Source organism: Mauremys reevesii, linkage group 18, assembly GCF_016161935.1.
Source record: "Mauremys reevesii isolate NIE-2019 linkage group 18, ASM1616193v1, whole genome shotgun sequence".
Classification (NCBI taxonomy): domain Eukaryota; kingdom Metazoa; phylum Chordata; order Testudines; family Geoemydidae; genus Mauremys; species Mauremys reevesii.
The window spans coordinates 28,223,640-28,251,631 of NC_052640.1; the positions used below are offsets into that span (position 1 = coordinate 28,223,640).

At 51.2% G+C, this 27,992-nt stretch overlaps 1 protein-coding gene across 2 annotated transcripts; it reads left to right on the plus strand.

The window, feature by feature from the left end:
- The first annotated feature begins 376 nt into the window (after window positions 1-376).
- On the plus strand, window positions 377-27,884 carry LOC120386232 (caspase recruitment domain-containing protein 8-like). 2 transcript variants are annotated; one of them, XM_039505331.1, is made up of 12 exons: window positions 377-821; window positions 7,113-7,148; window positions 7,511-7,603; window positions 12,604-12,701; window positions 13,422-13,483; window positions 13,566-13,786; window positions 14,686-14,766; window positions 21,219-21,475; window positions 22,990-23,115; window positions 24,612-24,753; window positions 26,529-26,570; window positions 27,495-27,884. In XM_039505331.1, the coding sequence occupies exons 1-12, from the start codon at window positions 551-553 to the stop codon at window positions 27,764-27,766; spliced, it is 1,701 nt and encodes a 566-aa protein (XP_039361265.1). In that variant the 5' UTR covers window positions 377-550; the 3' UTR covers window positions 27,767-27,884. The 2 variants fall into 2 exon arrangements, with proteins under 2 accessions (XP_039361265.1, XP_039361266.1); XM_039505332.1 differs by lacking the exon at window positions 7,511-7,603 and having other exon boundaries at window positions 378-821.
- Window positions 27,885-27,992: the final 108 nt, after the last annotated feature.

Below are 27,992 nucleotides of genomic sequence, written 5' to 3' on the forward strand. Positions count from 1 at the left end.
TTGGGTTCGGTTTTTCAAAAATGTTCATGAAAAGTATGGACATTTTCTGATTTTTTTCAACAGCCCCCTTTCCCCCCCCCTTGGAAGTGTTTTCGTTTTTCCCCCTTTCAATGGAAAAAAGAAAAAAGTGGGGAAAATACCAAAAACTCTATGGCTTTCCATGAGGGAATGAGCTTATTAGAAAAACTTAGAACAGTTCACGGAAAAAAAACTTCTGTGAAAATTTGTGTTTCCCAAAAAAGCCGTGTTTTGTTGGGGAAAAAAGTGACTGAAATGAGCCCCGTGCAGCGCAGCCTCAGAAACATCCAGCTGGGCTCCGAGGCCTGGGCTCCTGGCCAGCTGCAGTTTCAGTTTCTCAGGAAGTGGCTGAGAGCTCTGAGCGGGGTGGAAGGAAGGGCAGGCCGGCCTAGGGCCTGGGAGCTGGGGCTCTGCTGGGGGCAGAGAAGATTCCTAAGTCCGGAGGAAGGAGGTTGGTGGGGGGTTCTGAGGAATCCACAGCCCGGGACTCAGAGCACAGTCTGCACAGACAGCCCCGTGGGGCTCAGACACTATGGAGCACGGAGCCACTGGGAGCTCTGCAGCCACTGGCGGGGCCCGGGGCACAATCTTTATTAGAACCTTAACTGGTCACATGGGGGCTGTGGATGTGTGTTGGGATGACACCGGGGAGGACCTGAAGAGGAAGGCGATAGAGGAAAACATCCACCTTTACGATGTTGACGGGTTTAGACTGATATTCGCAGGCAAACAGCTTGAAGATGCCAGGAGTCTGCAGCACCAAGGGCTGACCAATCACTGCACTGTCCATGCAGTGCGGCGCTGTAAGTTCAGGGCGAGGATGGGAGGGCGAGCGGGGGGGAGTGCAGGGAAGGGACTGGATGGGGTGGCCAGGAGAGTGGGTGATCGGGGAGGAGGGAGGAGCTGGGTGATGTCCTTACGGGGGGCTGGTGACGGCCTTTACCAAGGGGACGGATCGGCGGAACTGAAAGAAAGCACAACCAGGATTGCTGAATGAAGAGCCAATGGATTTTACTGCCCAGGGCGCATCTCTGGGGAGTGTCTGAGCTTTAACAGCATCTGGGAGACCCCCACTGAGACCCAGAGCAACTCATGGGGCCAGGCAGGCAGGGGTGCTCCAACTGGCACTTACTTACCCAGAAGACTTTACTTTTGTTCTTTCTTAGATTTGTTGTTTTGCCAAATAAAAGCCACCCAGGCTGACGGTGCTCTGTGTGGGTGGGTGGGTGGGGTGGGGGAATGGAATGGTGAGGGGAGGGGCTGCAGGAAAGGAGAAGGGTCACCTCCTTGCACCCTGCTCCTAGAGGAGTGGGGGAGGCCATGTCTGGACAGCCCACCCATGTGTAAAACAGCTGGCAGAGCGTGCACACACGGGGCAGGAGGGAAGGAGAGGAACCTGGGCCTTGCCTCATCTCCATGCAGGGCCGTCCCTAGCCATTTCGGTGCCCTACTCAGCCTCCCCACGGGGGGGGGGTGGCCCCAATGGGCTGGATCAGGCTTGGGGGGCAGGGGGGAAAGCACCCCACAGTACGAGCCGGCAGAGCAGTGGGAAGTGAAGTGACCTGGCCCCAGCCCACTCCGCTCTGCTCCCCTGGCTCCCAGCCTTGGGGCTTGGGGGGCAGGGGGAACCGGCCCTCAGCACTCACCGGTGGCGCGGCTGGGAGCTGGCGATGCGGCACAGAGCAGGCTGGGGCCAGGTCGCTCCACTTCCTGCCACCCGGTGAGTGCAGGGCGCCAGGCCCCTCAGGGGAAGGGGTGGAGTGGGGGCGGGGTTGGGGCAGAGCAGGGGTGGGAAGAGGTGGGGCTGGGGCAAGGAAGGGGCGGGGTGGAAGAGGTGGAGCAGGGGCTGGTACAGCATGCAGCTGTGTAGGGCACCAGGAAATGTGATGCCCCAAATTTCCTGGTGCCCTGTGCAGCTGCAGACTTTGCATGGGGTATGGGGGGAGGGGAGAGAATGGGAAGCCCCTCCCCAGCAGTCGGGGTGGGGGCAGGAATGCAGGGTGCCCCATCCCGGCCGGGGGTGGGGATGAGAAGGTGGTGGCGCCCCCTCTTAGCAGCAGGCAGGAAGGTGCAGCGGTGGGGCAGAGCTCGGCTCCCAGAAGCCAGGGGAGGAAGGAGGAGGAAAACCCCTCCTCCCGCAGGGGGTTCCTAGCAGGGCCGGATTAACCTTTTCTGGGCACGGCGCCCAACATATTTGTGGGCCCCCATGGAGGCAATGGAGCATGGCGCGGGGAGGCCAGTCCCTGGAGTGAGGGGCCAGCCAGAGGCGAGGGCACTAGTTACAAACTGTCAGTTACCAGATGCACAATGGCCTGCCCAGCCCTGTGCTGCCAGCGTGTCCCTTCCCCTCAGAAGCAGGCCCATGCCGTGCCACACAGCCCCCCAACTCCCTATGGCCAGAGGCCCCCTGGATCCACTATGCCCAGCGCCCCCCAGACCCACCCACAAATGCACAGTGCCCTGCACAACACCACCGAGCTCACAGCCCCACAACTGCCCAGCAGCCCCCACAGAACCCCCACTTCCTAGTGCCCCAACACACACAGATCCTCCCCGCCCCTTCACAGCCCAGCACCCCGCCAGACCCTGAAGAGACCCACTCCCCTGCACCCTGCCTCCCGGCTGCACTCACCAGCCCTGTGTCTGCTGGGCTTAGCAGCCAATGCAGCCAGGGCTGGTCCTGGGGCCGGGAATAGCTCCGACCCTTCGGGAGTGGTGCAATCAGCCAGGCCAGGGCCTGCTCCAGCTGGGGTCTCTCAAGATGCACTTGCCTGGAGGGGCCCAGCCATGCTGCCCACATTGTCTTCCTCCACCCGCTGGGCTGAGACTGGCCAGGCTTCTGCACCAGTGCCTGGCAGCTCAGCTCCGGGGAGACCGGCGGGGCCCCACGGGTGGCGGGAAGCAGAGACTGCCCGGAGCTGGAGGTGCACTAGGGTCCAGCCAGGGGGCGGAGAGGAGCAGGGGACAGGGCTGAGGGAGCCAGCGGGGTCTCGGGGCACAGTGCAAGCAGAGCAGGCCGGGGCCCCTTCTGAGCATAGGCCCAGCTCCATGGAGCCACTGGAGCCATTGTAAACCCGGCCCTGGTTCCTAGGGGTAGATTCCGAGGCCAGAAGGGACCGTTGTGACCGTCTAGTGTCAGATCTCCAGCAGCACACAGGCTGTCGAACTGCCCCACAATAATGCCTAGGGCGGAGCTTTTAAAAACAGCCAACAGCCAATCTTGGGTTTAAAATGGCCAGTGGTGGAGAATCCACCGCGACCCTTGGAAAATTGTTTCGACGGTTAATTACTCTCACCATGGTAAATTTGTGCCTTATTTCCAGTCTGCATTTGTCTAGCTTCAATTTCCGGCCATTGGGTTGTGTTGGACCTTCCTCTGCGAGAGTGAAGAGCCCAACATTTATTCTCCGCATAGGGGCTTATCGATTGTAATCAGAGCTGCCCTTGACCTTCTGGTTGTTAAACTACCTAGAGTGAGCTCCTGCCCCGGCAGGTTTTCCAATCCTTTAACCATTCTCGTGGCTCTTCTCTCAACAGTCTCCAATTTATCAACCTCTTTCTCGAATTGTGGGCACCAGAACTGGACACATCATTCCAGCAGTGGTCACACCGGTGACTAACACAAAGTAAAATAACCTCTCTGCTCCTACCTGGGATTCCCTGTTTAGGCATCCCAGGATCGCATTGGTCCTTTTGGCCACAGATTGGGAGCTCATGTTCCGCTGATTGTCCACCATGAGCCCCAAATCTTTTTCAGAGATACTGCTTCTCAAGATAGAGTCCCCCATTCTGTAAGCAAGGCCTACGTTCTTTGGTCCTAGGTGTTAACATTTACATTTCACTGTATTAAAATCAATATTGTATGTTTACACCCAGCTCACCTAGTGATCCAGATGTGTAGCCTGATTTGGGGTGGGTTAGTAGGGTTGGTGGAATTTATCCACTTAATTTAGTTTTATTTGATAATTAATTTTCTAATTAATTAGTAATATTAATAATAATTAATAGATATTAATAATATGGGTATGGCTCGCCAATATGTGTGATTAGAAGATAAAGTTCGTCTTGAATCAGGCTTCACAGAGTTTAACAAGGAGCTTCGGGGTATATGACAGGAACTTACACTGAGACAGAAATAGTCATCAAGACCTTTTATTAAAATCAATGAAACAATAAGTAAATGTAAAAATGTTAAAAACAGTTTGAGATTACAAAGTTACAAAATATCACAGTTCTTTAAGAGAGATATTTATGATAATACACAGTTCTAAATTCACTTGGGTGTTGTTAACACCTATGATAAAGGAAATGATAAAAAGACTGGGTAAGAGTTTAACCCTCTATAAACTAGATGCTTTAAACGTAAAGCAGAAAATAGATTCCTTTATACTTACAGCTTTGAAAAGAAATAATACCACGACCTGTCAGTAGTTAACAGCCTTCGTAGGGGATAGATAGGGTGAGACGATAGGAGACAAGAGATGGGGGTATTGCCTGCCTAATGGTGAATTGTCACACTTTTTATAGAGAAATAGAGTAGGGCCAAGAACTGATCCCTCACTGGAAACAAACCTGCTCGATGACAATTTAGCCAGTTTTTAATCAATTTAATATGTGTCATGTTAATTTCATATCATCCTAGATTTTTAATCAAAATATCATGTGGTACCAAGTCAAATACCTTACAGATGTCTCAGTATATTACATCAGCACCATTACCTTTATGAACCTACTTTGTAATCTCATCCAAAAAATATAGCAAGTTAGTTTGACAGGGTCTATTTTCCATAAACACACCTTGATTTGCATTAATTTAATTAAACTCCTTTAATTCTTTATCAGCCACTCCATTATCTTGGCCAGGATCGATGTCAGGTTGACAGGCCTATAATTATCCAGGTCATCCCATTTACCCTTTTTAAAAATTGGCACAACATTAGTGATCTTCCAGTCTTCTGGAGCTTCCCCTGTACTTCAAGACTTATTAAAAATCAGAATTAATGGTCCAGTGAGCTCCTCTTCAGCCGGCTCACTTAAAACTCATAGATACTTTTAAATCAGCAGGTCCAGATAACTTGTATCTCATTTTAATATCTTCTATTTAACATCCTCCCAAGATACTAGAGGAATGTAAGAGTGTCTTGATCACCATATGATGAGACTATATTATGTTTTTCCCCCAAATATGGAACAAAAATATTTATTGAACACTTCTGCCTTTATTCCATTATTATATATAATTCTACAATTTCCGTCTTGTAATGGACCAATACCATTGTCAGGATTCTTTTTGTTCTTAATGTATTTTAAAAACTCCTTTTTATTGTCCATATCTCCGCCGGCCATAGATTTCGCCGTGTGTCCTTTTTCTTCCCTTATCAATTTTCTACAATTCCTGATTTCTGATTTATATTTATTACTCTCAACTTCCCCTTTCTTCCATTTGTTATATATATATTTTTATTTTGTATATCTGCCTTCATGTCCCCTCTAAACAAGCTTCGTTTTTTAAACCAGTACAACCTTCTTTCTAGAGTGTGGCTTTTTGAGCATCTAATAAGGTGCTCTTAAATGATTCCCAATTATCATTCATATTTTTCTAATTAAATTCTTCCTCCCAGATGATATGGCTCATAACTGTTTTCAGCTTTGTGAAATTGGCCCTCTTAAAGCAGCAAGTATATATATATTTCTGGTCTGGACTTTATTCTGCTTGCACTTTATAAATGTGATCAGATCATGATCACTTGAACATAAGGTACCATTAAATTGTTAGTTCTCTGATCAGTTCCTCTTTATCTGTTAGGACAAGGTCTAATGTAGAATTTCCCTCTGTTGGCTGCAACTGTCGTTATGTTAGCAAACTGTCATCTATAATGTTTAGAAATCCCAAGCATGTTTTCGTACTCGCAGCCTGCGACCTTAGCATATGTGGCTCAAATTAAAGTTCCCTGTCATCCCACAGCTGTTTTCCCTACACATTATCGATAGGTGTATGAGGTGATGGAATTGAATAGACACTCTACTTCCACCTAAGGTGGGGAGGGGTTTGTTCACCAGTGGAAGTTGCTTAGATACTGTTTTCACCTCTAACAGGCAGCAGCCCACCCCATAGTCTGCTTTCTATCCTGTCAGAGAATAGCACATCTGCAGGGTAATAGTGGTACAGGCAGAGGTGAAAGTAAGCCGGTCCGGTCCGGCGTACCAGCAAGAGCCAGTATGCTGTGCCAGACCGCATCGACTTCCGTGGCGGGGATTGAAAGGGCTCTGGGCTGCCCGTGGCTGCGGGCAGCCCAGAGCCCTTTCAATCCCAGCCGCGGCTCCGGCGGCAGGGCTGGGGCAAGGATTTAAAGGGCTCAGAGCTCCCTGCAGATGCGGGCAGCCCAGAGCCCTTTCAATCCTGACCACGGCTGGGATTTAAAGGGCTCAGAGCTCCCCACCGCTGCGGGCAGCCCAGAGCCCTTTGAATCCTGGCCGTGGCTCTGGAGGCTGGGCTCGGGCGGGAATTTAAAGGGCTCAAAGCTCCCCGCAGCTCTGGCGGCCGGGCTGGGGCCAGGATTTAAAGGGCTCCGGGCTTCCCTCAGCGGCAGGAGCTCTGGGTTCTTTAAATCACTGCCCCAGCCCCGCAAAGCTCTGGGTCCCCCCCGGCCGCTGGAGCCCCGGGCCCTTTAATTTGCCCGAGCCCCGGGGGGCTCCCAGCCACCTCTGCAACTGGGAGCCCCTGGTTGATTTAAAGGCTCTGGGTCTCCCAGTCACAGCTGGTTCCCCAGGGCCTTTAAATCTTGAGAGGCCCCGCCTCTTCCACATGAGGCCACGCCCCCCTCAGGACTCCGGCAATACCAGTAAGTCCTGTAAGTTACTTTCCCCCCTGGGTTCAGGGCCTCACCCTGCTATCACTATTTAGCAGAGCCCCAGCACCATTCAGTGGGGAGAGGCACACAGCCCTCTGCCACATAACATGGCAGCAAAAGGCTTCTTTCTAACGGGGCTGAGAGCAGGACTGGGACTGGGAGAATGAGGAAACAGTGGGAGAGGGATACTTCTCCGCAGGGGGCTGGGGGTCCTGGTCTCACCCGCTGATGTTTGTTTTGCAGTGCGCGGCGGTGGCGATCCAAGCTTCCTTCCTCCGGGTAAGGAGAGACGCTGTTTTTTTCCACTTTGAATGTTTTCCCTTTAAAAGCGCTGCTCGGGGAGAGAGCAACAGGCTGGATCCTGGGTCTGGAGGGACAGAGTGAGGAAGGCTGGCTGTGCTCTAGAGGATTTGCAGTATGGCCTTGGTATGTCACTGCCTCTCACCTCTACTCGCTTCCCCGTCTATCCAATGGAGACAGCATCCTAGACCAAGCCCTGGTGGTGGTGTTAGTGCAGCAGAAAGGCAACGCAATGTTAGGCTGTGGGAGGGCAGAGGAGTTATGGGGTGGGATCAGGGATGGCGCTGGCATTACTAACACAAACATGATCTCAGGTGACAGTGGTTTCTCTGCTATTCCAATCTTTCACTTTCCTGCTGTAACTGCACAAGGCAGAGAGGGAGCCCAGCCACATTCCTCATCTCCAGACAAAACAGAACCTGAGGAACAAACACGTAAGGGGGTCTCAAGAAATTAAAAATTGGGCAATGCAGGAATAAAACAATGAAATGCTAGCAAGAGAATAGCACTGGAGCTCTGGAGCAGCCCCCTGCTAGTGCAGTACCAGATTCTCCCAGTAGGAGGTGCCACAGAAGCTCTGGCTGAGGGAGCCCCCAGCGATTCCAGTCCCAGCCTCTCCCAGACAGAAGGGTGATAGAAACAGGGCCGGTGCAACCATTTAGGCGGTCGCCTAGGGCACTAGGATTTGGGGGGCGGCATTTTCTTCAGCGGCGACCGCAGTGGCCGGATCTTCGGCCGTCCCAGTCGCCGCCGGCATTTAGGTGGAGGGAGCTGGGTCAGGGGAGCACGGGGAGGGCCGCCTGCAACAAGTAAGGGGGGGGCGGCACGCAGGGGAACTCCCCGCCCCAGCTCACCCCTGCCCCGCCTCCTCCCCGAGCACGCCGTGGCTGTTTCACTTCTCCCACCTCCCAGGCTTGCGACACCTAAGCTGATTGGTGCCGCAAGCCTGGGAGGCGGGAGAAGTGAAGCAGCGACGGCGTGCTCGGGGAGGAGCCGGAGCAGGGGTGAGCTGCTTCACTTCTCCCGCCTCCCAGGCTTGCAGCACCAATCAGCTTAGGCGTCGCAAGCCTGGGAGGTGGGAGAAGTGAAACAGCCACGGCGTGCTCGGGGTGCTCGTGCTTGTGCGCAGGGTGGGGGATGGGGAGCCTCAGGGCGGAGGGTGGGGGATGGGGAGCTGCTGCAGGAGGGGCACCTCAGGGCGGAGGGGGGGAGCTGCCGCAGGGGGGGTCGCCTCAGAGCAGGGGCTCGGGGATGGGGGAGGGCACAAGGTGAAAGTTTTGCCTAGGGCGCAAAACATCCTTGCACCGGCCTCAATAGAAACACTGGCTGTGGGGAGCCCCTCGCTACTTGCAGGGTTCATTTGGAGTGAGGAGGGGGAATATGATCTTCCACCATCCTCCACCCAGAACCAAAACCCACCCAGCTGTGAGACTAAAATGGGCTTCCACTTGCATAGATTGTGCAGCTCTTCCTTGTATGCTTGTCCCTCTCCTAGCCTGAGCTGTGAAATGGTTATTGGGGTCGGCCCTTTAAATTGTCACCTTCAGAGAGTCAGCGTTAACCCCCTTCCTGTGAATGTGAACATGGAATCCCCGCCCCTCTCAGAGCTGTTGTTTCCGGCTGTCTGCAGACTCAGGCAGACATCACGGCATCAGGTTCACCTGAGTCACGTTTCAAAGTTGATCTTTGAAACTAGGGGGCTGCAGGCTTGATTTTCTTTTATAAATGAAAACTTGTATTTTGAAGCACAAGATTCCATCACAAGCGAAGGGACTGGGCCATTGACCCAAATCCAAGTCCAGCCTCTCCCAGCAGGATGAGCTCATGGGGAGTGGGGCAAGAGCACTGGTGGTGAGGGAGCTCCGAGTAACTGCAACCCCAGACTGTCCTAGCAGACCCCCACTCTGCATGTAAAACCTGATAGGGGGAATCCTGCCAGCTCAGGGTGCGGAGCCCTGCACTGCGCTGAGCTTCAGCACCCAGGGTATGAGCCTTATACCAGCTGTAGAAAAAATAAATACCACTGGATAGACACAGTTTAAATATATGGTGTCATCTATGTAGTTATTATTTTATTCTTATTAATTTGTATTATGGTAGCACCTAGGAGCTCCAGCCATTGCCCAGGACCCAGTGTGCCAGGCACTGTATGTTATGAAGTGTGCTATGGTAGTACCTGGGTGTTCTATGGTAGTACCTGGGTGTGTTATGGAAGTACCTAGGTGTGCTATGGTAGTACCAAGATGTGTTATGGTAGTACCAAGGTATGCTATGGTAGTACCTGGGTGTGCTATGGTAGTACCAAGATGTGTTATCGTAGTACCAGGGTATGCTATGGTAGTACCAGGGTGTGCTATGGCAGTACCAGGGTGTGTTATGGCAGTACCAAGGTGTGCTATGGCAGTACCTGGGTGTGCTATGGTAGTACCTGGATGTGTTATGGAAGTACCAGGGTGTGCTATGGTTGTAGCTGGGTGTGTTATGGAAGTACCTAGGTGTGCTATGGCAGTACCTGGGTGTGCTATGGCAGTACCAGGGTGTGCTGTGGCAGTACCAGGGTGTGTTGTGGCAGTACCTAGGTGGCCCAGCTGTGTCTCCCTTGGGCCTGTGAGGGCTGCTCTTCGGCAATCTGGGCCAGGGCTCCTCATTCCCATGTTGTCAGCGCTGGCCCTTTCTCCCCACTGGCCGGACTGTAAGCAGTTGCGGTGGCCTGGACCAGAGCTGAACACAGGCCCTGATTCCTGCCCCAGCCTGGCCATCAGTGAAACACCCACCCCCACTAGCCCTCCACCTGCTCTTTCCCCAGCGATAGGACTGGCACAACCCCCTCCAGGATAGGACCAACCTGCTGACTCCCCCCGCATTCACCCGCCACAGGCAGCCACAGCCTCAGTGGGATGGCGGAACAGGGGATGCTGTGTCAAGCTTACTTTGTGTCCCCTCCCCCAACCTTCTGCTGAAATAACGCCGTAGTTCTCAAGCTGAGGGGCAGCCAGGGAGAGAGCAGAAAGATGCTGGTTTGAAAATGGCTCAAGTGGGTGCTGGTGGGTGGCCAAGCAGAGGTGGGGGGCAGCAGCTTGAGAGTGAATGAGAGATGAGAGGTTCAGGGGGGACAGGCCATGAAGGGCCTTGAGAGTGAAGACAAGCAGCTTATGTTTGATCTCCTAGAGGAATGCAAAGAGGGGGTGACATGGCCAAAGCCCCGGGCTAGCAGAGCGCGGCAGCATGCTGAATGGGTATGAGCAGAGCGAGCCAGCATTAGTCGAGGCCAGAGAGAAGGATGTTGCAGTAGCTGACAGGCCAGATGATGGCAGCCTGAGCGAGAGTTTGAGTTGTGTGGATGGACAGGAAAGAGTGAACTTCAGAGATGTTCTGCAGAAAGAATCTGCGTGATGTGAGGACCTAGAGAGAGGCTGGATCGAAGATGACACCCAAGTTATGGGCCTGAATGACAGTCAGGGTGGATGTGATGTCCAGAATGATGAATAAAGCAGGTGGTGGGGGGAGGGAAGATTAGGAGCTCTGTTTTAGCCATTGAGAGGTTGATCTGACAGCTAAACATCCACAAGGATACGTGGTCAGAGAGACAGGCTGAGAGGTTAGTGTGGCCAGAAGGAGACAGGTCTGGAGCAGAGGTAGGTCTGCGCATGGTCAGCGTTGGGACGGTTTGTGATGAGATTACCCAGAGGTACAGCGCAGAGGGGAGGAAAAGGGGACCAAGGACAGACTCTGTGGAACCCCTACAGAGAGCTGGGGGGAGGATGAGGAGGATGCGTTGAAGGAGTGATAAGAGAGGCAGGAGGAGAACCGGGAGAGGACAGAGTCATGGAAGCCTGGGGAGGACAAGATTTCAAGAAGAGCTTGGTCAAAGGCATCTGACAGATCAAGAAGGCTGAGGCCAGAGCACTGGTTCTGAGCTTTGGTTAGGAAGAGGACATCAGAGACTTGGGCGAGGGTGATTTCAGTGGAGGGCCAGGGTGGACACTGGCCTGGACAGGGCCCAGGGTGGAACTGGAGAAAAGGAACTGCAGACAGAGATTGTAACGCGCGTGTTCAGTGAGCGTGGGGATGGAAAGGAGAAGAGAGATGGGGCAGTAGCTGGAGAGGCAAGTGGAGTCAAGGGTGTGTTATTAAGATGGGAGGAACTGAAGCATGTTTGTATTGTGAGGGGAGAGAGTGAGAGGAGAGTGAGAGGCTAAGGAGACGAATAAGGGAGGGCATGAGGGTGGATCAGGAGCTGGGATGGGGTCACTGGGACAAGTGGAGGGGTTGGAGGAGGACAGAAGATGGGAAACTTCTGCATCCATGAGAAGGGAGAAGGAGGAGAGAGTGAGGAGGAGGAGAAGAGGGAAGGAAAATCAGCTGAGGGGCAGGGGAAAGTCATGCAGTATTTTGTCAATTTTCTCCTAGAAGAAATTGATGAGATCCTGTGCAGAGAGAAGTGGAGGTGGGAGAGGGGAGGGTTTCAGGAGTGAGTCAAAGATGGTGAAAAGGCAGCTGGGATTATGGGTGTGCGGTTAAGCGAGGTTGGAGAAGTAGAGGCATTCGGGTAGGACAATGGTGGACCTGAAGGAGGAGAGAACACATTTGTAGGAGGATGTCAGCCTGGCTGCAGGATTTCTGCCAGAGACGCTCCGCAATGCGAGAGCAGGAACGGAGGAAACAGGTGCCGGGGGTGAGCCAGGGCTGGGGGTCGGCAGGGCAGACCCTACAGTGGGAGAGGGGGTAAAAGAGTACAGCATGGAGGAGAATGAAGCATGGACAGAATCAACAGCCATTTAATGGAAGAAAAGAAAGAGGGCAGGGAGCAGATGAGAAGTCATCAGCGCTGATGGACTGAAGTCAAGGAGAGGCCGAGCGACGGCACGAGGGGAGGCCGATGCATGATACTGAAAGAGACCCAGGGATGGTCATACAAGGGGAACTCAGTACCAGCAGATCACAGAGAGAGCAGTGCTTGGTGCACAGCAAGCTGAGTGAATGGCCCGTGGGTGAGTGGGAGCAAGGAACCAGAGCTGCAGGTCGAATGCAGAGATGAGGGTGCAGGTATAGTGTCTGATGGGTCATCAGTTGAAGCCACTGAGGATGAGTATGGGGGATTGTGAGGCAAGGAGGAGAGAGCCAAGGGTTGAACTCAGACAGGAAGGCTGATGGAGAGGAGCTGGGTGCACAGTAGATGACAGCAGCATGGCGGGAAGAGGAGAGAGGATGAAGTGCTGTTTAGAGAGGAGACAGAAGGGCGAGGAGGGAGGAGTGGCAGGAACAGGACAGGAGAAACCCAACACCCCTGCCCTGCTCTGATCTTGGTTGGGGATGTGAGAGAAGGGAAAGCCTCTGTAGGAGAAGGTGGCTGCAGGGCCAGAGTCAGACAAGTCTCTGTGAGAGCCAAGGGAGAGAGACACAAAATGGTCATGGATGGTTGTGATCTTTTTAGCTATGCAGAGACAGCACAAAGAAAATGCAAAAAGAGCTGTGGCTGATCTTAGAAATTCCACCTTACGAAAGGAAAACTGCAAGCAGTGCACCAGCAAGGTAAGGGGCTGCTCTCTGACAGGCAAAGTCTTGGAAGTTTAACAGTTTCAGCTGGGACACGGCTTAGCTTGGAAGAAATCATAGAATCTCAGGGTTGGAAGGGACCTCAGGAGGTCATCTAGTCCAACCCCCTGCTCAAAGCAGGACCAATCCCCAACTAAATCATCCCAGCCAGGGCTTTGTCAAGCCAGGCCTTAAAAATCTTTAAGGAATGTGATTCCAACATCTCCCTAGTAACCCATTCCAGTGCTTCACCACCCTCCTAGTGAAATAGTGTTTCCTAATATCCAACCTAGTGTATCTACCACTCCTCCCAGTTTAGTGTCATCTGCAAACTTGCTGAGGGTGCAGTCCACACCATCCTCCAGATCGTTCATGAAGATATTGAATAAAACCGGCCCCAGCACCAACCCTTGGGGCACCCCGCTTGATACCGGCTGCCAACTAGGCATGGAGCCATTGATCACTACCCATTGAGCCCGACGATCTAGCCAGTTTTCTATCCACCTTACCGTCCATTCATCCAGCCCATACTTCTTTAACTTGCTGGCAAGAATACAATCATCCATGTTGGGAACACAGAGATTGTCAGAGTGGATCAGAGCCAAGCTCCACCTGGCCCAGTATCCTCTCTCTGACAGTGCCCAGCACCAGATGTTCCATTGTCACTAGGAGTAACCGTTATGAAGCCCCTAGTTACTGGAACTCGCTGTCTTTCAGATCCTACCAGAGGTAACGCCAGAGATTGTTCCAGGCACAGAGGAGAACAGGACCGTGTACAGGTAGGAGCTCCAGGGTGCTGCAGGATGTGGCCCTAGAAGCCCTGTCCAAGCCTGACCTCTGCGTTTTCGTTGTGCCCCCCAGAGCTCGCATCCCCAGCGCTGGCTCCTTCCGCTGCTCCAAAACGGGGCTTGGCTTTGAGGTGAGCGCAGCAGTGACCGTCGAGTACGAATACGGCTCCTGGGCGGAGAGTCTGAGCCCATCTGCCAGGCAGGAGTGGATGGTCGCCGGCCCCCTGTTCCACATCAGGGCCGAGCCCGACACGGTGCGAGCCGTGCACCTCCCCCACTTCGTGTGCCTTGCAGGTAGGGCAGGAACGGGGAGTCACTGGGCTGGCTGCTGGAGTCAGGGGCTGATGGTGGCTTTGAGCCACAGTCTGCAGCCAGCGGGGCTGGGGGGTCCTGGAGCACTGGGGGAGTGTGAGCCCCAGGGGCTCTGCGCTGTGCCCTCCACTCCCTGCCCAGCTCCTGCTCCAGCTCGGCTCCACCACAAGGGAGACTGTGCCTGGCCCTGCTCCGGGGAGCGGGCAGCCGAGAGGAAGGCTCCTGGCTGCCTCTCCCTCCTCCTCCTCGCTGTGCAGGGCCAGGCACAGTCCGGCCCAGTTCGGGTGTAGATCCCCCACCCTGACGGGAGTGTGGCTTCCCCTGTGGGGGATGGTGGGTAGATCCTCCAGCGCCTGAGGGCCAGACAATTGCCCGTCACATGGGAGTGCAAGGACCCCCTGGGGCGGGGGGAGGGGATGGGGGAGTCTGGGGCAGACCCCCGGGTTCTGTGTGGGAGGGGGCCGGGGGAAGACAGCAGGAGGTGGTTCCATGCTCACTGTACACCCAGCAGACAGGCTGGGCTGGGGAGAAGGCCCAGAGGAGATTCAGGCCATTGTGTCCCTGTTCCTGCCCTGGCCTTCCACCTCTCCGTTTTCCGGTCTGGATGTCGCAAGCTTCATTTCCTGCCATCACTCCCTGGGCCGGTGGTTCCCTAAGGGAGACTCTTCTGTGTGATATCCCAGAGGCTCCCAGCTGCTTCCATGCGTCCTCCCTCCAGCCCTCCTGATCTCCCACCGCAGGCCATTCCCTGCCTCTGCCCCTGTGCCCAGACCCACGGCTTCCCCTTCTCTCTCCTACTCAGGGGGCAGTGTCACTTCTTTTCATTCCCTCCCTTTAGTTTCCTTCTCACTGTGCTTTTGTTCTCTCTCCTGTCTCTTAAGCTTTGGAAACAGGGGCTGCTAAAAGGGCATTTCACAAGGGAGTTTTCCCGGTGAAGGAGGAGCAAATACAGCATCTGTGGAGTAAGTGACTGTCTGTAGTGTGTGTTTGTTTGTGTTTGGGGGTTACTTGCTGTGTGCTGAGCTTGTGTTTGTCAGTCTGTTTGTTTGGTTGGTTGTTTGCAGGACCGTGTGCTCTGGCTGGCAGTTGGAGGCCGTGAGCTTCAAAGGAAGGTTTGAAAGCTCGAAGCCTCTGGTAATTGGCTGAGCCTTAATCGGTGGGCGGGGCATTCACTCCGGCCAGGGCTTTATAAAGCCGCGCACAAGCGACCAGGGGCTGCTAACAGGGAGTTTCGCAAGAGAGTTGGGAAGGGAGTGGGAGTCCCTTGTCGGCCCTAACCCCTTCCCCTGTAAATCCCTGAAAACCTATAAACCAAACCACATATCAAAACCCCTTTCTGTAAACCACCCTTCCATTAACTAGGAGACAATGCAGGCAGAAGCCCAGCAGCAGAGTGGGGGCTATCCAGTTTATTGCGCTGAGTGTTGCATGTATGATTACCTGCCCTTTGGGCGGGTGGCGTATGTGTGCAGTCGGTGCAAGGAGCTCCTGGCCCTCAGAGACCATGTACAGACTTTGGAGGCCAGGGTGGCGGAACTGGAGGAGCTAAGAGAGGCAGAGAGGTATGTTGATGAGGCTTTCCGGGACACTGTAGAATTGTCCCACCTCCGCTCAGACAGCCCCTGTGCTGTTGAGGAGGAAGAAAGGCCCAGCGAAGCAGAGCAGTCAATGGGAGCAGAGGGAAACCTTCCCGTAGTTGGGACCCTCCTTCCAGATGGTGCTGGGGTTGCCTCTCGCACTGAGGTTACCTCTCCGGGGGAGGGAACTCCAGTTTCTAGGAAAAGGCAGGTGTGAGTAATGGGAGATTCGATTATTAGGAACATAGTTAGCTGGGTTTGTGATGACTGGGAGAACCGTATGGTGACTTGCCTGCCTGGTGCGAAGGTTGCAGATCTCTCGAGGCATCTAAACAGACTTATGTGTAGTGCTGGGGAGGAGCCGGTGGTCGTGGTACATGTAGATACCAATGACATAGGGAAGGGTAGGAGAGATGTCCTGGAAGCCAAATTTAGGCTGCTAGGGAAGAGACTGAAATCCAGGACCTCTATGGTGGCATTCTCAGAAATGCTCCCAGTTGCACGCGCAGGGCCAGGTAGGCAGGCAGAGATTCAGAGTCTCAACGTGTGGATGAGACGATGGTGTAGAGAGGAGGGGTTCACATTCATTAGGAACTGGGGAAACTTCTGGGATGGGAGGAGCCTATACAGGAGAGATGGGCTCCACCTAAACCAAAGTGGAACCACACTGCTGGCACTAAACATTAAAAAGGTTGTAGAGCAGTTTTTAAACTAGGAGATGGGGGAAAGCCAACTGCTGCAGAGGAGCATGTGGATTGGACACAGACTTCTCTTAGGGGAGAGTTTGATGATAGAGAATCTCCAGGTTATAGTCAGGAGAAGAGGATGGAAGAGGATAATGTAAGGGCCGAGTCTGATGATAAACAGTCACATAAAAAAGAATCTGACACATCAGAAAAGGGCAGACAAATAAACAGGGGCAAGTTTTTAAAGTGCTTGTACACAAATGCTAGAAGTCTAAATAATAAGATGGGTGAACTAGAGTGCCTTGTGATAAAGGAGGATATTGATATAATAGGCAGCACAGAAACCTGGTGGACTAAGAGCAATCAATGGGACACAATCATTCTGGGGTACAAAATATATCGGAAGGACAGAACAGGTCGTGCAGGAGGAGGAGAGGCACTATATGTGAAAGAAAATGTAGATTCAAATGAAGTAAAAATTTTAAGCGAATCCACATGTTCCATAGAATCTCTATGGATAGAAATTTCATGCTCTAATAAAAATATAACATTAGGGATCTATTATCGACCACCTGACCAGGACAGTAATAGTGATGATGAAATGCTAAGGGAAATTAGAGAGGGGGATTTCAATTATCCCCATATTCACTTCAGGACAAAATGCAGAGATAAAATTTCTTGATACTTTAAATGACTGCTTCATGGAGCAGCTGGTACGGGAACCCACAAGGGGAGAGGCAACTCTAGATTTAATCCTGAGTGGAGTGCAGGAGCTGGTCCAAGAGGTAACTATAGCAGGACCACTTGGAAATAGTGACCATAATACAATAGCATTCAACATCCCTGTGGTGGGAAGAACACCTCAACAGCCCAACACTGTGGCATTTAATTTCAAAAGGGGGAACTATACAAAAATGAGGGGGTTAGTTAAACAAAAGTTAAAAGGTACAGTGACTAAAGTGAAATCCCTGCAAGTTGCGTGGGCCCTTTTTAAAGACACCATTATAGAGGCCCAACTTCAATGTATACCCCAAATTAAGAAACACAGTAAAAGAACTAAAAAAGAGCCACCGTGGCTTAACAACCATGTAAAAGAAGCAGTGAGAGATAAAAAGACTTCCTTTAAAAAGTGGAAGTCAAATCCTAGCGAGGCAAATAGAAAGGAGCACAAACACTGCCAACTTAAGTGCAAGAGTGCAATAAGAAAAGCCAAAGAGGAGTTTGAAGAAAGGCTAGCCAAAAACTCCAAAGGTAATAACAAAATGTTTTTTAAGTACATCAGAAGCAGGAAGCCAGCTAAACAACCAGTGGGGCCCCTTGACGATCAAAATACAAAAGGAGCGCTTAAAGACGATAAAGTCATTGCGGAGAAACTAAATGGATTTTTTCTTCAGTCTTCACGGCTGAGGATGTTAGGGAGATTCCCAAACCTGAGCTGGCTTTTGTAGGTGACAAATCTGAGGAACTGTCACAGATTGAAGTGTCACTAGAAGAGGTTTTGGAATTAATTGATAAACTCAACATTAACAAGTCACCGGGACCAGATGGCATTCACCCAAGCGTTCTGAAAGAACTCAAATGTGAAGTTGCGGAACTATTAACCAAGGTTTGTAACCTGTCCTTTAAATCGGCTTCGGTACCCAATGACTGGAAGTTAGCTAATGTAACGCCAATATTTAAAAAGGGCTCTAGAGGTGATCCCAGCAATTACAGACCGGTAAGTCTAACGTCGGTACCGGGCAAATTAGTTGAAACAATAGTTAAGAATAAAATTGTCAGACACATAGAAGAACATAAATTGTTGAAAGAACAGGAGTACTTGTGGCACCTTAAAGACTAACAAATTTATTGTAGCATGAGCTTTCGTGAGCTACAGCTCACTTCTTCGGATGCATAGAATGGAACACACAGACAGGGGATATTTATACATACAGAGAACATGAAAAGGTGGAAGTATGCATAACAACAGGAAAAGTCTAATCAATTGAGATGAGCTCTTATCAGCAGGAAGAAAAAAAACTTTTTGAAGTGATAATTAAGATGGCCAATAGAAGGTGTGTGGAGAACTTAACATAGGGAAATAGATTCAATTAGTGTAATGACCCAACATGGTTTCTGTAAAGGGAAATCATGTCTTACTAATCTATTAGAGTTCTTTGAAGGGGTCAACAAACATGTGGACAAGGGGGATCCGGTGGACATAGTGTACTTGGATTTCCAGAAAGCCTTTGACAAGGTCCCTCACCAAAGGCTCTTACGTAAATTAAGCTGTCATGGGATAAAAGGGAAGGTTCTTTCATGGATTGAGAACTGGTTAAAAGACAGGGAACAAAGGGTAGGAATTAATGGTAAATTCTCAGAATGAAGAGGGGTAACTAATGGTGTTCCCCAAGGGTCAGTCCTAGGACCAATCCTATTCAATTTATTCATAAATGATCTGGAGAAAGGGGTAAACAGTGAGGTGGCAAAGTTTGCAGATGATACTAAACTGCTCAAGATAGTTAAGACCAAAGCAGATTGTGAAGAACTTCAAAAAGATCTCACAAAACTAAGTGATTGGGCAACAAAATGGCAAATGAAATTTAATATGGATAAATGAAAAGTAATGCACATTGGAAAAAAATAACCCCAACTATACATACAATATGATGGGGGCTAATTTAGCTACAACGAGTCAGGAAAAAGATCTTGGAGTCATTGTGGATAGTTCTCTGAAGATGTCCACGCAGTGTGCAGAGGTGATCAAAAAAGCAAACAGGATGTTAGGAATCGTTAAAAAGGGGATAGAGAACAAGACAGAGAATATAGTATTGCCCTTATATAAATCCATGGTATGCCCACATCTCGAATACTGTGTACAGATGTGGTCTCCTCACCTCAAAAAAGATATTCTAGCACTAGAAAAGGTTCAGAAAAGGGCAACTAAAATGATTAGGGGTTTGGAGAGGGTCCCATACGAGGAAAGATTAAAGAGGCTAGGACTCTTCAGCTTGGCAAAGAGAAGACTAAGGGGGGATATGATAGAGGTATATAAAATCATGAGTGGTGTGGAGAAAGTGGATAAGGAAAAGTTATTTACTTATTCCCATAATACAAGAACTAGGGGTCACCAAATGAAATTAATAGGCAGCAGGTTTAAAACAAATAAAAGGAAGTTCTTCTTCACGCAGCGCACAGTCAACTTGTGGAACTCCTTACCTGAGGAGGTTGTGAAGGCTAGGACTATAACAATGTTTAAAACGGAACTGGATAAATTCATGGAGGTTAAGTCCATAAATGGCTATTAGCCAGGATGGGTAAGGAATGGTGTCCCTAGCCTCTGTTCGTCAGAGGATGGAGATGGATGGCAGGAGAGAGATCACTTGATCATTGCCTGTTAGGTTCACTCCCTCTGGGGCACCTGGCATTGGCCACTGTCGGTAGACAGATACTGGGCTAGATGGACCTTTGGTCTGACCCGGTACGGCCATTCTTATGTTCTTATGTTCTTATTAAGCCTCCCGTGTGACCCCTTCCCTGGGTACCCTTCTCCCAGCCCTCGCCCCAGGGCTGTCCTTACCCATACGCAAACTGCGCAGCTGCAAAAGGCACCAGGAAATATGGGGCACCAAATGGCTGCAAATTTCCTGGTACCCTACACAGCTGCGTGCTGCTCCAGCAGCCAGTCCGGTCTCTGGCTGGCTGAGCCGGCCAGGAAAGCTGCCCCCACTCCCGCACCACCCCCACTCCACCTCTTCCCCAAAGCCCCTGCCCCTGCTCTGCCCCCATCCTGCCTCTTCCCACCCCTTCCCCTGAGTTACATCTCGGGGGACTGCAGCAGGGGTCAGGCCTGTCCTGCACTCACCAGGCGGCAGGAAGTGGGGTGACCCAGCCCCAACCCGCTCCACTCTGCGGGCTCGTACTGTGGGGTGGTTTCCCCCTGCCCCCCAAGCCTGCTCCTGCCCCCCCCCCAGACCTTGGGCGCAGCCCCACCCCCCGCAGAGGCCTGGGGACGCCCCCCTCTTCCCTCCCCTCCCCCTGCAGAGGCCTGGGGCCAGCATAGAACACTACAGTGTCTAAGGACCGCCCTGCCTCACCCTTTCTCCCAGTCTGTCCTTCCTCCCCCGCCATCTCGTTCCTTCCCTTTCTCCTCACTCCGTCCATCTCTCTGCACCCCATTCGATGGCAGGGCTGCACAGCGCCTGCGGTTGTTTATATTTGTAAGGCGTCTGGGACGGCTGTTGTGTGTTGGTGTAAGTCATTGTACAGGTGCTGCCAGCTCAGGGTGTTTCAATCTCCTTCCCCTCACTATCCCAGCTGCAGGCGGAGGTGTCATAGGTTTATTCCCCACTTTGAACTTTAGCGTTCACAAGATGGGGACCTGCATGGGCTTCTCTAAACTTAAATCCTAGTTTAGATCTGGTAAAGCTGCCACCAGCCAGGTTTTAGTGTCTGGCACACTCTCTGTTCCCCCAAAACTTTCCCTGGGAACACAGATTCAAACTCCTTGAATCTCAACACAAAGGGAAATAAATCATTCCCCCACCTTCTTCCCCCTCCCCTAGTCATCGGGAGAGATCACCTTGATTCAAACTCTTTGAATCAAAACAAAGAGGGATTCACTTTTCCCCCCTCCCTTCCCCTGAAAATCCAAACAAGGGAAGAAATCAATCAGGTTCTAAAAAGAAAAGGATTTTATTAAAAGAAAGAAAGAAAGAAAGAAAGAAAGAAAGAAAGAACACTATCTCTGTAACACCAGGATGGAAAAAATTACAGGGTCTAACTTATAAAACTGGAGAGACTTCCCCCCTCCTTTCTCAGAATAATCAAAGTAACAGCAAACAGAAATAAAGAGATTTCTCCAGCAAACACACAATTGCAAATGTAAAAATTAATTATAAGACTAATCCGCCTTTCTAATATTCATTATACTGAATAGAAGAAAATACTTCAGGAAATTTGGATAGCCTGGAAATATGTCTGGCCCCTCTTAGATCCAAAGAGAGAACAAAGACCCAAACAAAGAACACAGACAAAGACTTCCCTCCACAGAGATTTGAAATTATCTTGTCCCTTGATTGGTCCTCTGGTCAGGTATTCCTCAGGTTACTGAGCTTGTTAACCCTTTACAGGTAAAAGAGACCTTAACCCTTAACTATCTGTTTATGACAGGAGAGGATTTAAGTTCATGCCAAATCGCCCATTTTGAAGCTGGCCACATGACCCTGGAAACTCCAACAAGAATCCATCTCTTCCATGTTGTCCTAGAAAATCCCAGCTTCTCCCAGCTTGGCGTGCTTTGGAGAAAGATACGTTCAACCATAACGTTTATTCCCATCCATTCCCTTGTGCTGATCTACCGGGCACTCAGGGCTGCAGACATTACACTCCACCTCTACCTGATACCCAACGACCACTCACTCAGGAAGGTAAAACAACCATCCCATTTATACGGTGTGCCCAACCCCGAGATTGCTGGGACACTGCACAACCACACAGTGAGAATGAACCACATCAATACACCCGCACCGCCAAGCACATTGTGAAACGCCGGGCAGCACGGCATCGTTCAGAGAGGACAGGGCAGAGGCCTACACGCTGACTGTCACTGAAATAGAAGGCACCTCGGCAGTCACGTTTTCCTGTGTTTTTAATAGTCGTGCGTGATGGGCTGGGGCACGTACCCAGTGGGAGAGAGTTGAGCTTGTGAGGGATGCACAGCACTAGCTAACATGAGGCATGCGGTTGGGACCCCAATGGATAGGGCAGTGGTTCTCAAACTTTCGTACTGGTGACCCCTTTCACATAGCCAGCGACTCCCCTTATAAATTAAAAACACTTTTTAATATATTTAACACCATTATAAACGCTGGAGGCAAAGCGGGATTTGGGGTGGAGGCTGCCAGCTCGCGACCTCTTGAGGGGTCTCGACCCCCAGTTTGAGAACCCCTGGGATCGGGGGTCTCACAGCACTGTTACCTTATCTGTTGGGGGAGGCTCAAATAGGAGGTGAAGATCAAGAGAACTATATTGTTGGTGTGACCAAGCTTCATGGGGCACCGTATGCAGCAGCGGACAGGTGGGAATAGCTCAGGGCCGGGCTTGCCGTGGTGTGATATCCACTCCACTCAGCCACATAGTGATTCCTGAAGCTAAAGGCCAGGTCCTCCCAGCACCCACTAGGAGGTGCTGTTCTCTCCAGCAGCCTCATTCCTCACTGTGGCCTATTCCATGTATAACTGAGCTTCTGAGCAGTGAAAAATCTTCTTTACAAAATGTCACTCAGAGGCATGGGAGAGTCCAGGTTAAAATGAAAACTCTGAGCGAGGGAATTAGGTTGGCAGCTAGAACTCAACATTAGCTACACTGGCTGCGACCACATGATCACTGTAAGAACCCCAGGAGCCACCCCCACATTGCCTGTAGATCCCATAGCCTGTTATCACTATGGAAAATACACACACATTAAAAGAACAATGTTAAGGTTGCAAAGTCAATCACCCACTAATTGGAGAATGCCAGAATTAAGATTGTGGTTTGAACCTTCTCTCTGCTCCCTTGTCTGTATGTATTGTGAGAGTCTGTCCTTGTATTTGATCGCACCCTATTTTTAAGCAGAAGCAGAGGCCTCCATCTTTTCTGTGGTGATCAGGTTTGTCTGAGGAAACACTTCCTGAGCGTGAGGTCTGGTAGGCTGTGAAAGAGGTTCCCAGCAGGGAAATGATGACTGCCCTGTCACCTGCGTTATTTTTGACTGGGCTGGACCAGATCCCAGCCGAACGTAGCGTAGGGAACATGCCTGCTTTGGCTGGGGGATGGACAAGGTGACCCAGCAGGCCTTTTCCCTCCACGACTCGAGATGCTCTGAGTGAAGACGGAGCTGGCTGTGGGTCAGGGGCTCCTGTTTGTATCTCTCAGAAATGACAGTGTTTGAAATTTACAGGCCATTGAAGAAGAAGAAACGAAGTGGGAGTCAAAGCTCATTCTCAAACCTCCTCAGACCAATGCGCTGTACTTTGGATCTCAGTATGAGGTGTCTGGTACATCAGAGCTAAAGATAACTCCTGACGTAAGTAGGATTGTCCTCTGCTTCCACCAAGGCATCAAAACGAGCTGAACAATTAAGTATTATCATGCTTTAGTTGGGTGGTGGTGGTGCCTAGGAGCCTCAGTCGTGACCTAGGACCAGTGGTGAGCTGCAGCCGGTTCGCACCGGAGCGCGCGAACCGGTTGTTAAATTTAGAAGCCCCTTTGGAACCGGTTGTTCCTGGAGGGACAACTAGTTCCAAAAGGGCTTTTAAATTTAAGAAAAGCTGTAGCAGCTCCCTGCCCTTCCCCCAGCCCCAGCTCACCTCACTCCACCTCCTCTTCAGAAGCTCCTGGCTTCTCCTCTCCCTCCCAGGCTTCCCGCGAATCAGCTGTTCGCGCGGGAAGCCTGGGAGGGCTGAGAAGAAAGCAGAGACTTCCTGCAGATGAGCTTGAGCTGGGGCGGGGGCGCCAGCGGGAGGGGAGGGTTCCAGGCGCTGCGCCGCCCGGCAAGGTTGCGGCCGGACCCTGGGGCTGGGCGGCGCAGCTCCTGCTTCCCGGGTCCAGCTGTGACCTCTCCGGGCAGCGCAGAGTGGCTCCTGCCCAGCCCCCAGGTCCAGCCGGGCGGCGCAGCTCCTGCCTGCCCAGGTCCGGGTCCGGGTCCAGCCCGGGTGGGCGCGGCTCCTGCCTGCCCGGGTCCGGGTCCAGCCGGGGCGCGGCTCCTGCCTGCCCGGCCCCGGGTCCGGGTCCAGCCGGGCGGCGCAGCTCCTGCCTGCCCGGTCCGGGTCCGGGTCCAGCTTGGGGGGGTGCGGCTCCTGCCTGCCCGGGTCCGGGTCCAGCCGGGGGGGCGCGGCTCCTGCCTGCCCGGCCCCCGGGGCTGGCCCCGGGTCCAGGTAGAACAGTAAGGGAACAGGGAGGGTGTGTTGGATAGAGGGCAGGGGAGTTGTGGGGGGGGGTGGATTAGTGTCGGAGCGGTCAGAGGGCAGGGAACAGGGAGATTGAACGGGGCAAGGGTCTGGGGGTGGGGGGGAGGCAGTCAGAAAGGAGCAGGGGTTGGATGGGGCGGTGGGGGGCAGTTAGGGGTAGGGATTCCAGGGACAGTCAGGGGACAGAGAGAAGGGGTGGTTGGATGGGGTAGGGGTTCCAGGGTGCCATCAGGAATCAGAGAAGGGGTTGGATGGGGTGGCAAGGGGCAGTCGAGACAGGGAAGGGGGTGGTTAGGGCATGGGTCCTGGGGTGGGGGCTGTCAAGGAACATGGGGGGGGTTGGATGGGGCAGGAGTCCCGGGGGGGCATGACCCCTCATGGGGTGAGGAGGAGGGAACCGGTTGTTAGCATTTTGGCAGCTCATCACTGCCTAGGACCCCCTTGTGCCAGGTGCTGTACAATCACAGAACAAAAAGATGGACCTGCCCCAAAGAGCTTCCAATCTAAGTATAAGCCAAGAGACCACAATGGACACAGCAAACAATGGGCATCGTTCACTCCTGCTCTTGGCGGAGGTGGGAGACTCTCATAAGTCATTTTATCTTTACTGCAGCAACTGGAGCTCTGCTATAGAAGCCCCGCAGACCAGCAGCCTTATATTGAGCTCTACATGACGGATCTGGAGGAGGAAATCAAGCTTCACATGAAAGACAGAAAAGACGGGAAATTGGTTTGGAAGACGTTTGTGAGGCCAGGTAGGATCACACGTAAGACGTTGAAGCAGAACTTCTGGGCAGGTGGTTGTGGTGACTGATGCTCATGGAATCGCTGAAATGTCGGGCTGGAAGGGACCTTGAGAGGTCATCAAGTGCAGCCCCCCGTGCTGAGGCAGGACCAAGTAACCTAGACCATCCCTGACAGGTGTTTGTCCAGCCTGTTCCTAACAGCCTCCCATGATGGGGATTCCACAACCTCCTTTGGAAGCCTATTCCAGAGCTCAGCTACCCTTAGAGTTAGAAAGTTTTTCCTAATATCTAACCTAAATCTCCCTTGCTGCACATTAAGCCAGTTACTTCTTGTCCTACCTTCAGCGAACATGGAGAACAATTGATCCCTGTTCTCTTTGTAACAGCCCTTCACATATTTGAAGACTGGTATCAGGTTCCCCCCTCAGTCTTCTTTTCTTAAGACTAAACGTGCCCAGTTTTTTAACCTTCCCTCACAGGTCAAGTTTTCTAAACCTTTTATCATTTTTCTTGGTCTCCTCTGGACTCTCTGCAATTTGCCCACATCGTTTCTTCAAGTGCGGTGCCCAGAACTGGACACAGTGCTCCAGCCGAGGCCTCATCTGTGCCGAGTCAACTGGGGCAATTATCTCCCGTGTCTTACATACAACACTCGTGCTAATACATCCCAGAACGATATTAGCCTTTTTCGCAACTGGCACTGCATCCCGTTGTTGCCTCATATTCAGTTTGGGATCCACTATAACCCCAGATGCTTTTCGGCAGTGCTACCACCTAGCCAGTTATTCCCCAGTATATGTTGCTTCCTATGTGGAGTACTTTGCACTTGTTTTTATTGAATTTCATTTTGTTGATTTCAGACCAATTCTCCAATTTGTCAAAGTGGTTCTGAATTCTAAATCTGTCCTCCAAAGTTCTTGCAACCCATCCCAGCTTGGTGTCATCTGCAAATGTTCTGCGCATACTCGCCAATCCATTCTACAAGTCATTAATGAAAATATTGACTAGTCCCAGGACTGACGCCTGTATAATTCCATTAGCTACGCCCTTCCAGTTTGATAGAAAACCATTGATAACTACTCTTTGAGTATCATCTTTCAACCAGTTGTGCACTCACTTTATAGTAATTTAATGTAGACCACACTTCCCTAATTTGCTTATGAGAATGTCATGAGGGACTGTGTTAAAAGACTTATTGAAATCAAGCTATAGCATATCTGCTGCTTCCCCTCTATCCCGTAAGTCAGTTACCCTGTCAAAGAAGGGAATTAGGTTGGTTTGACATGCTTTGTTCTTGGCAAACCCATGCTGGCTGTCCCTTATAACCCTATTATCCTCTAGCTGCAAACTGGTTCTTGAATCATGATAATTTCCCAGGTATTGAAGTTAGGCGTCTTGGGGGCACAGAGAGGCAGGAGATGTACATTAAATCAGCTGTCTCAGCTCTGCCATCTTCATTATCCATGGCAAAAATCCTAATCCACTGAACAAAGTCCTGTGGTTTAAATGCACTTTTAGGATCTTTGATCATGATTTCTCTGGAGATTTCAGAAATTATCTTTGGGAAATTACCCAAGTAATTCAAGATTCCTTGTGAGGTGGAGAAACTCCAGTATAACTTTAGAGAAGCTGAGACACCTGCTAGCAAAGGAGGAGAAGGTCTCTGGGAATGCAAAGCTTCTCTGATTGCCCTTAGCCTCTGATGGTCTTTAATGTTGCTGGACCCTCCTGCTAATGAGAGAAGTGACTGGTTGTTTGACTGATCCCTTCCCTTTCTCCTTTAGGGGACGTTAAAATTCCTGCAGCATCGTCCCAAACACTCACAGGTCAGTATTATTTTAACAGAGCTTTCAGTTTCTGCAGTCTCAAGCTGGTCAGAATACAGTATGTTTAATGAAAAAATAATTAATTCTAGGGGTTTTCTTGAAACATTTACATGAAAAATTTCTGATTTTTTTTTCAACCTGGAAACCCCAAACTTTAGAGCTGTCCAGTTTTACCCCCTCCTCCCACCCCCATGTTTTTTTCAGTGGCAAAATTAGAAATAGGTGCTGAGTGAAGGGAAGGCAAGGGGCGGGGGAGAATGAGTAAAATACCAAAGAGGGAAAACCCTTTGGATTGTCAATTTCAAGGAAGAAGGAGGTTGTTGAAAAAAAATTGGACAATTTCAGAAAAAAAAAAAGTTTTATTTAAAAAAAAAAGCCACTTGGAAAAAAGTTTGAAAAATGTTGACAAGCTTTAGCTGGAATCCATTTCTTCTCTAACATGCCCGGTCCTCCTGCTTGAAGCGTAGACCTTAGACATGGAGAAAGACCTTCCAGTTTGCCTTTGTCCAGTGCAGTGACTCACAGATTCCATCCCTTCCTCACAAAGGGATCCCTCTGTACGTCACTGGCGAGAGTTGTGCTCCTGAGGTCCATCCCAAGCTTTCCTTTCCTCAGTGCCATCTCCTTATCCCTCGCTATACCCCTGGGACAGGCTGGCGGGATGGTCTGGAACTTGTAGCAGTGCTGGCTGTTGCATCAGAGCCTCAGCCCCTTGCAGTGTTAGCGTGGATGGGTCTTTACAAACCATATTCCAACATGAATCACTTCTTGCAACTGACCACACACTTTGAGCTAGAACAGCCCTGCAGTACAGGGGAGGTGTTGCACCCCACAGTGACATGGGGTCATTTAGTGGGACTGTAATAACCCAGAGTTGTCCCTCCCGTACCCAGCAGAGTAATGCAGGGCTGGTGTCTCCTTTAGCTCGAGGCGTGTCCTTTGTGAAGAAGCACCGGGAGCAGCTCCGTCGTCGAATGGGAGCGATCCATCCCATCCTGGCTCGCTTACGGGACATAGAGGCAATGAACAGTGATGAAGAGGAGGAGGTGCTTAGTATGCAGTCCAGGAGAAAGGGGATGAACGAGGCCTTACTGCAGCTGGTTGAGCGGAAGGGAGCTCAGGCCCAAGAAGAACTCTACCAGACTCTCAGAGAGACGGACCCTTTCCTTGTACTAGACTTGGAGAAATCCAGCTAGGGCCTGGAGATGCCGCTAACAGCCACCTGTGCTCCTGGCTGTGCCACCGCCAGTCTGGGGTGTGAACATATTCTTACCTTTGTTATTTACGCAGCAACATAAAGCTGGTTTGATACGAGGAGCTTTTTATCACTGTGACCTTTAGGCCACCGCTACCTCTCGCTCTTCCCTGCTCTTCTTGCGATCTACCTGCTCTCCTCTTGTCCTACGCACAGTCTGGGGGAGC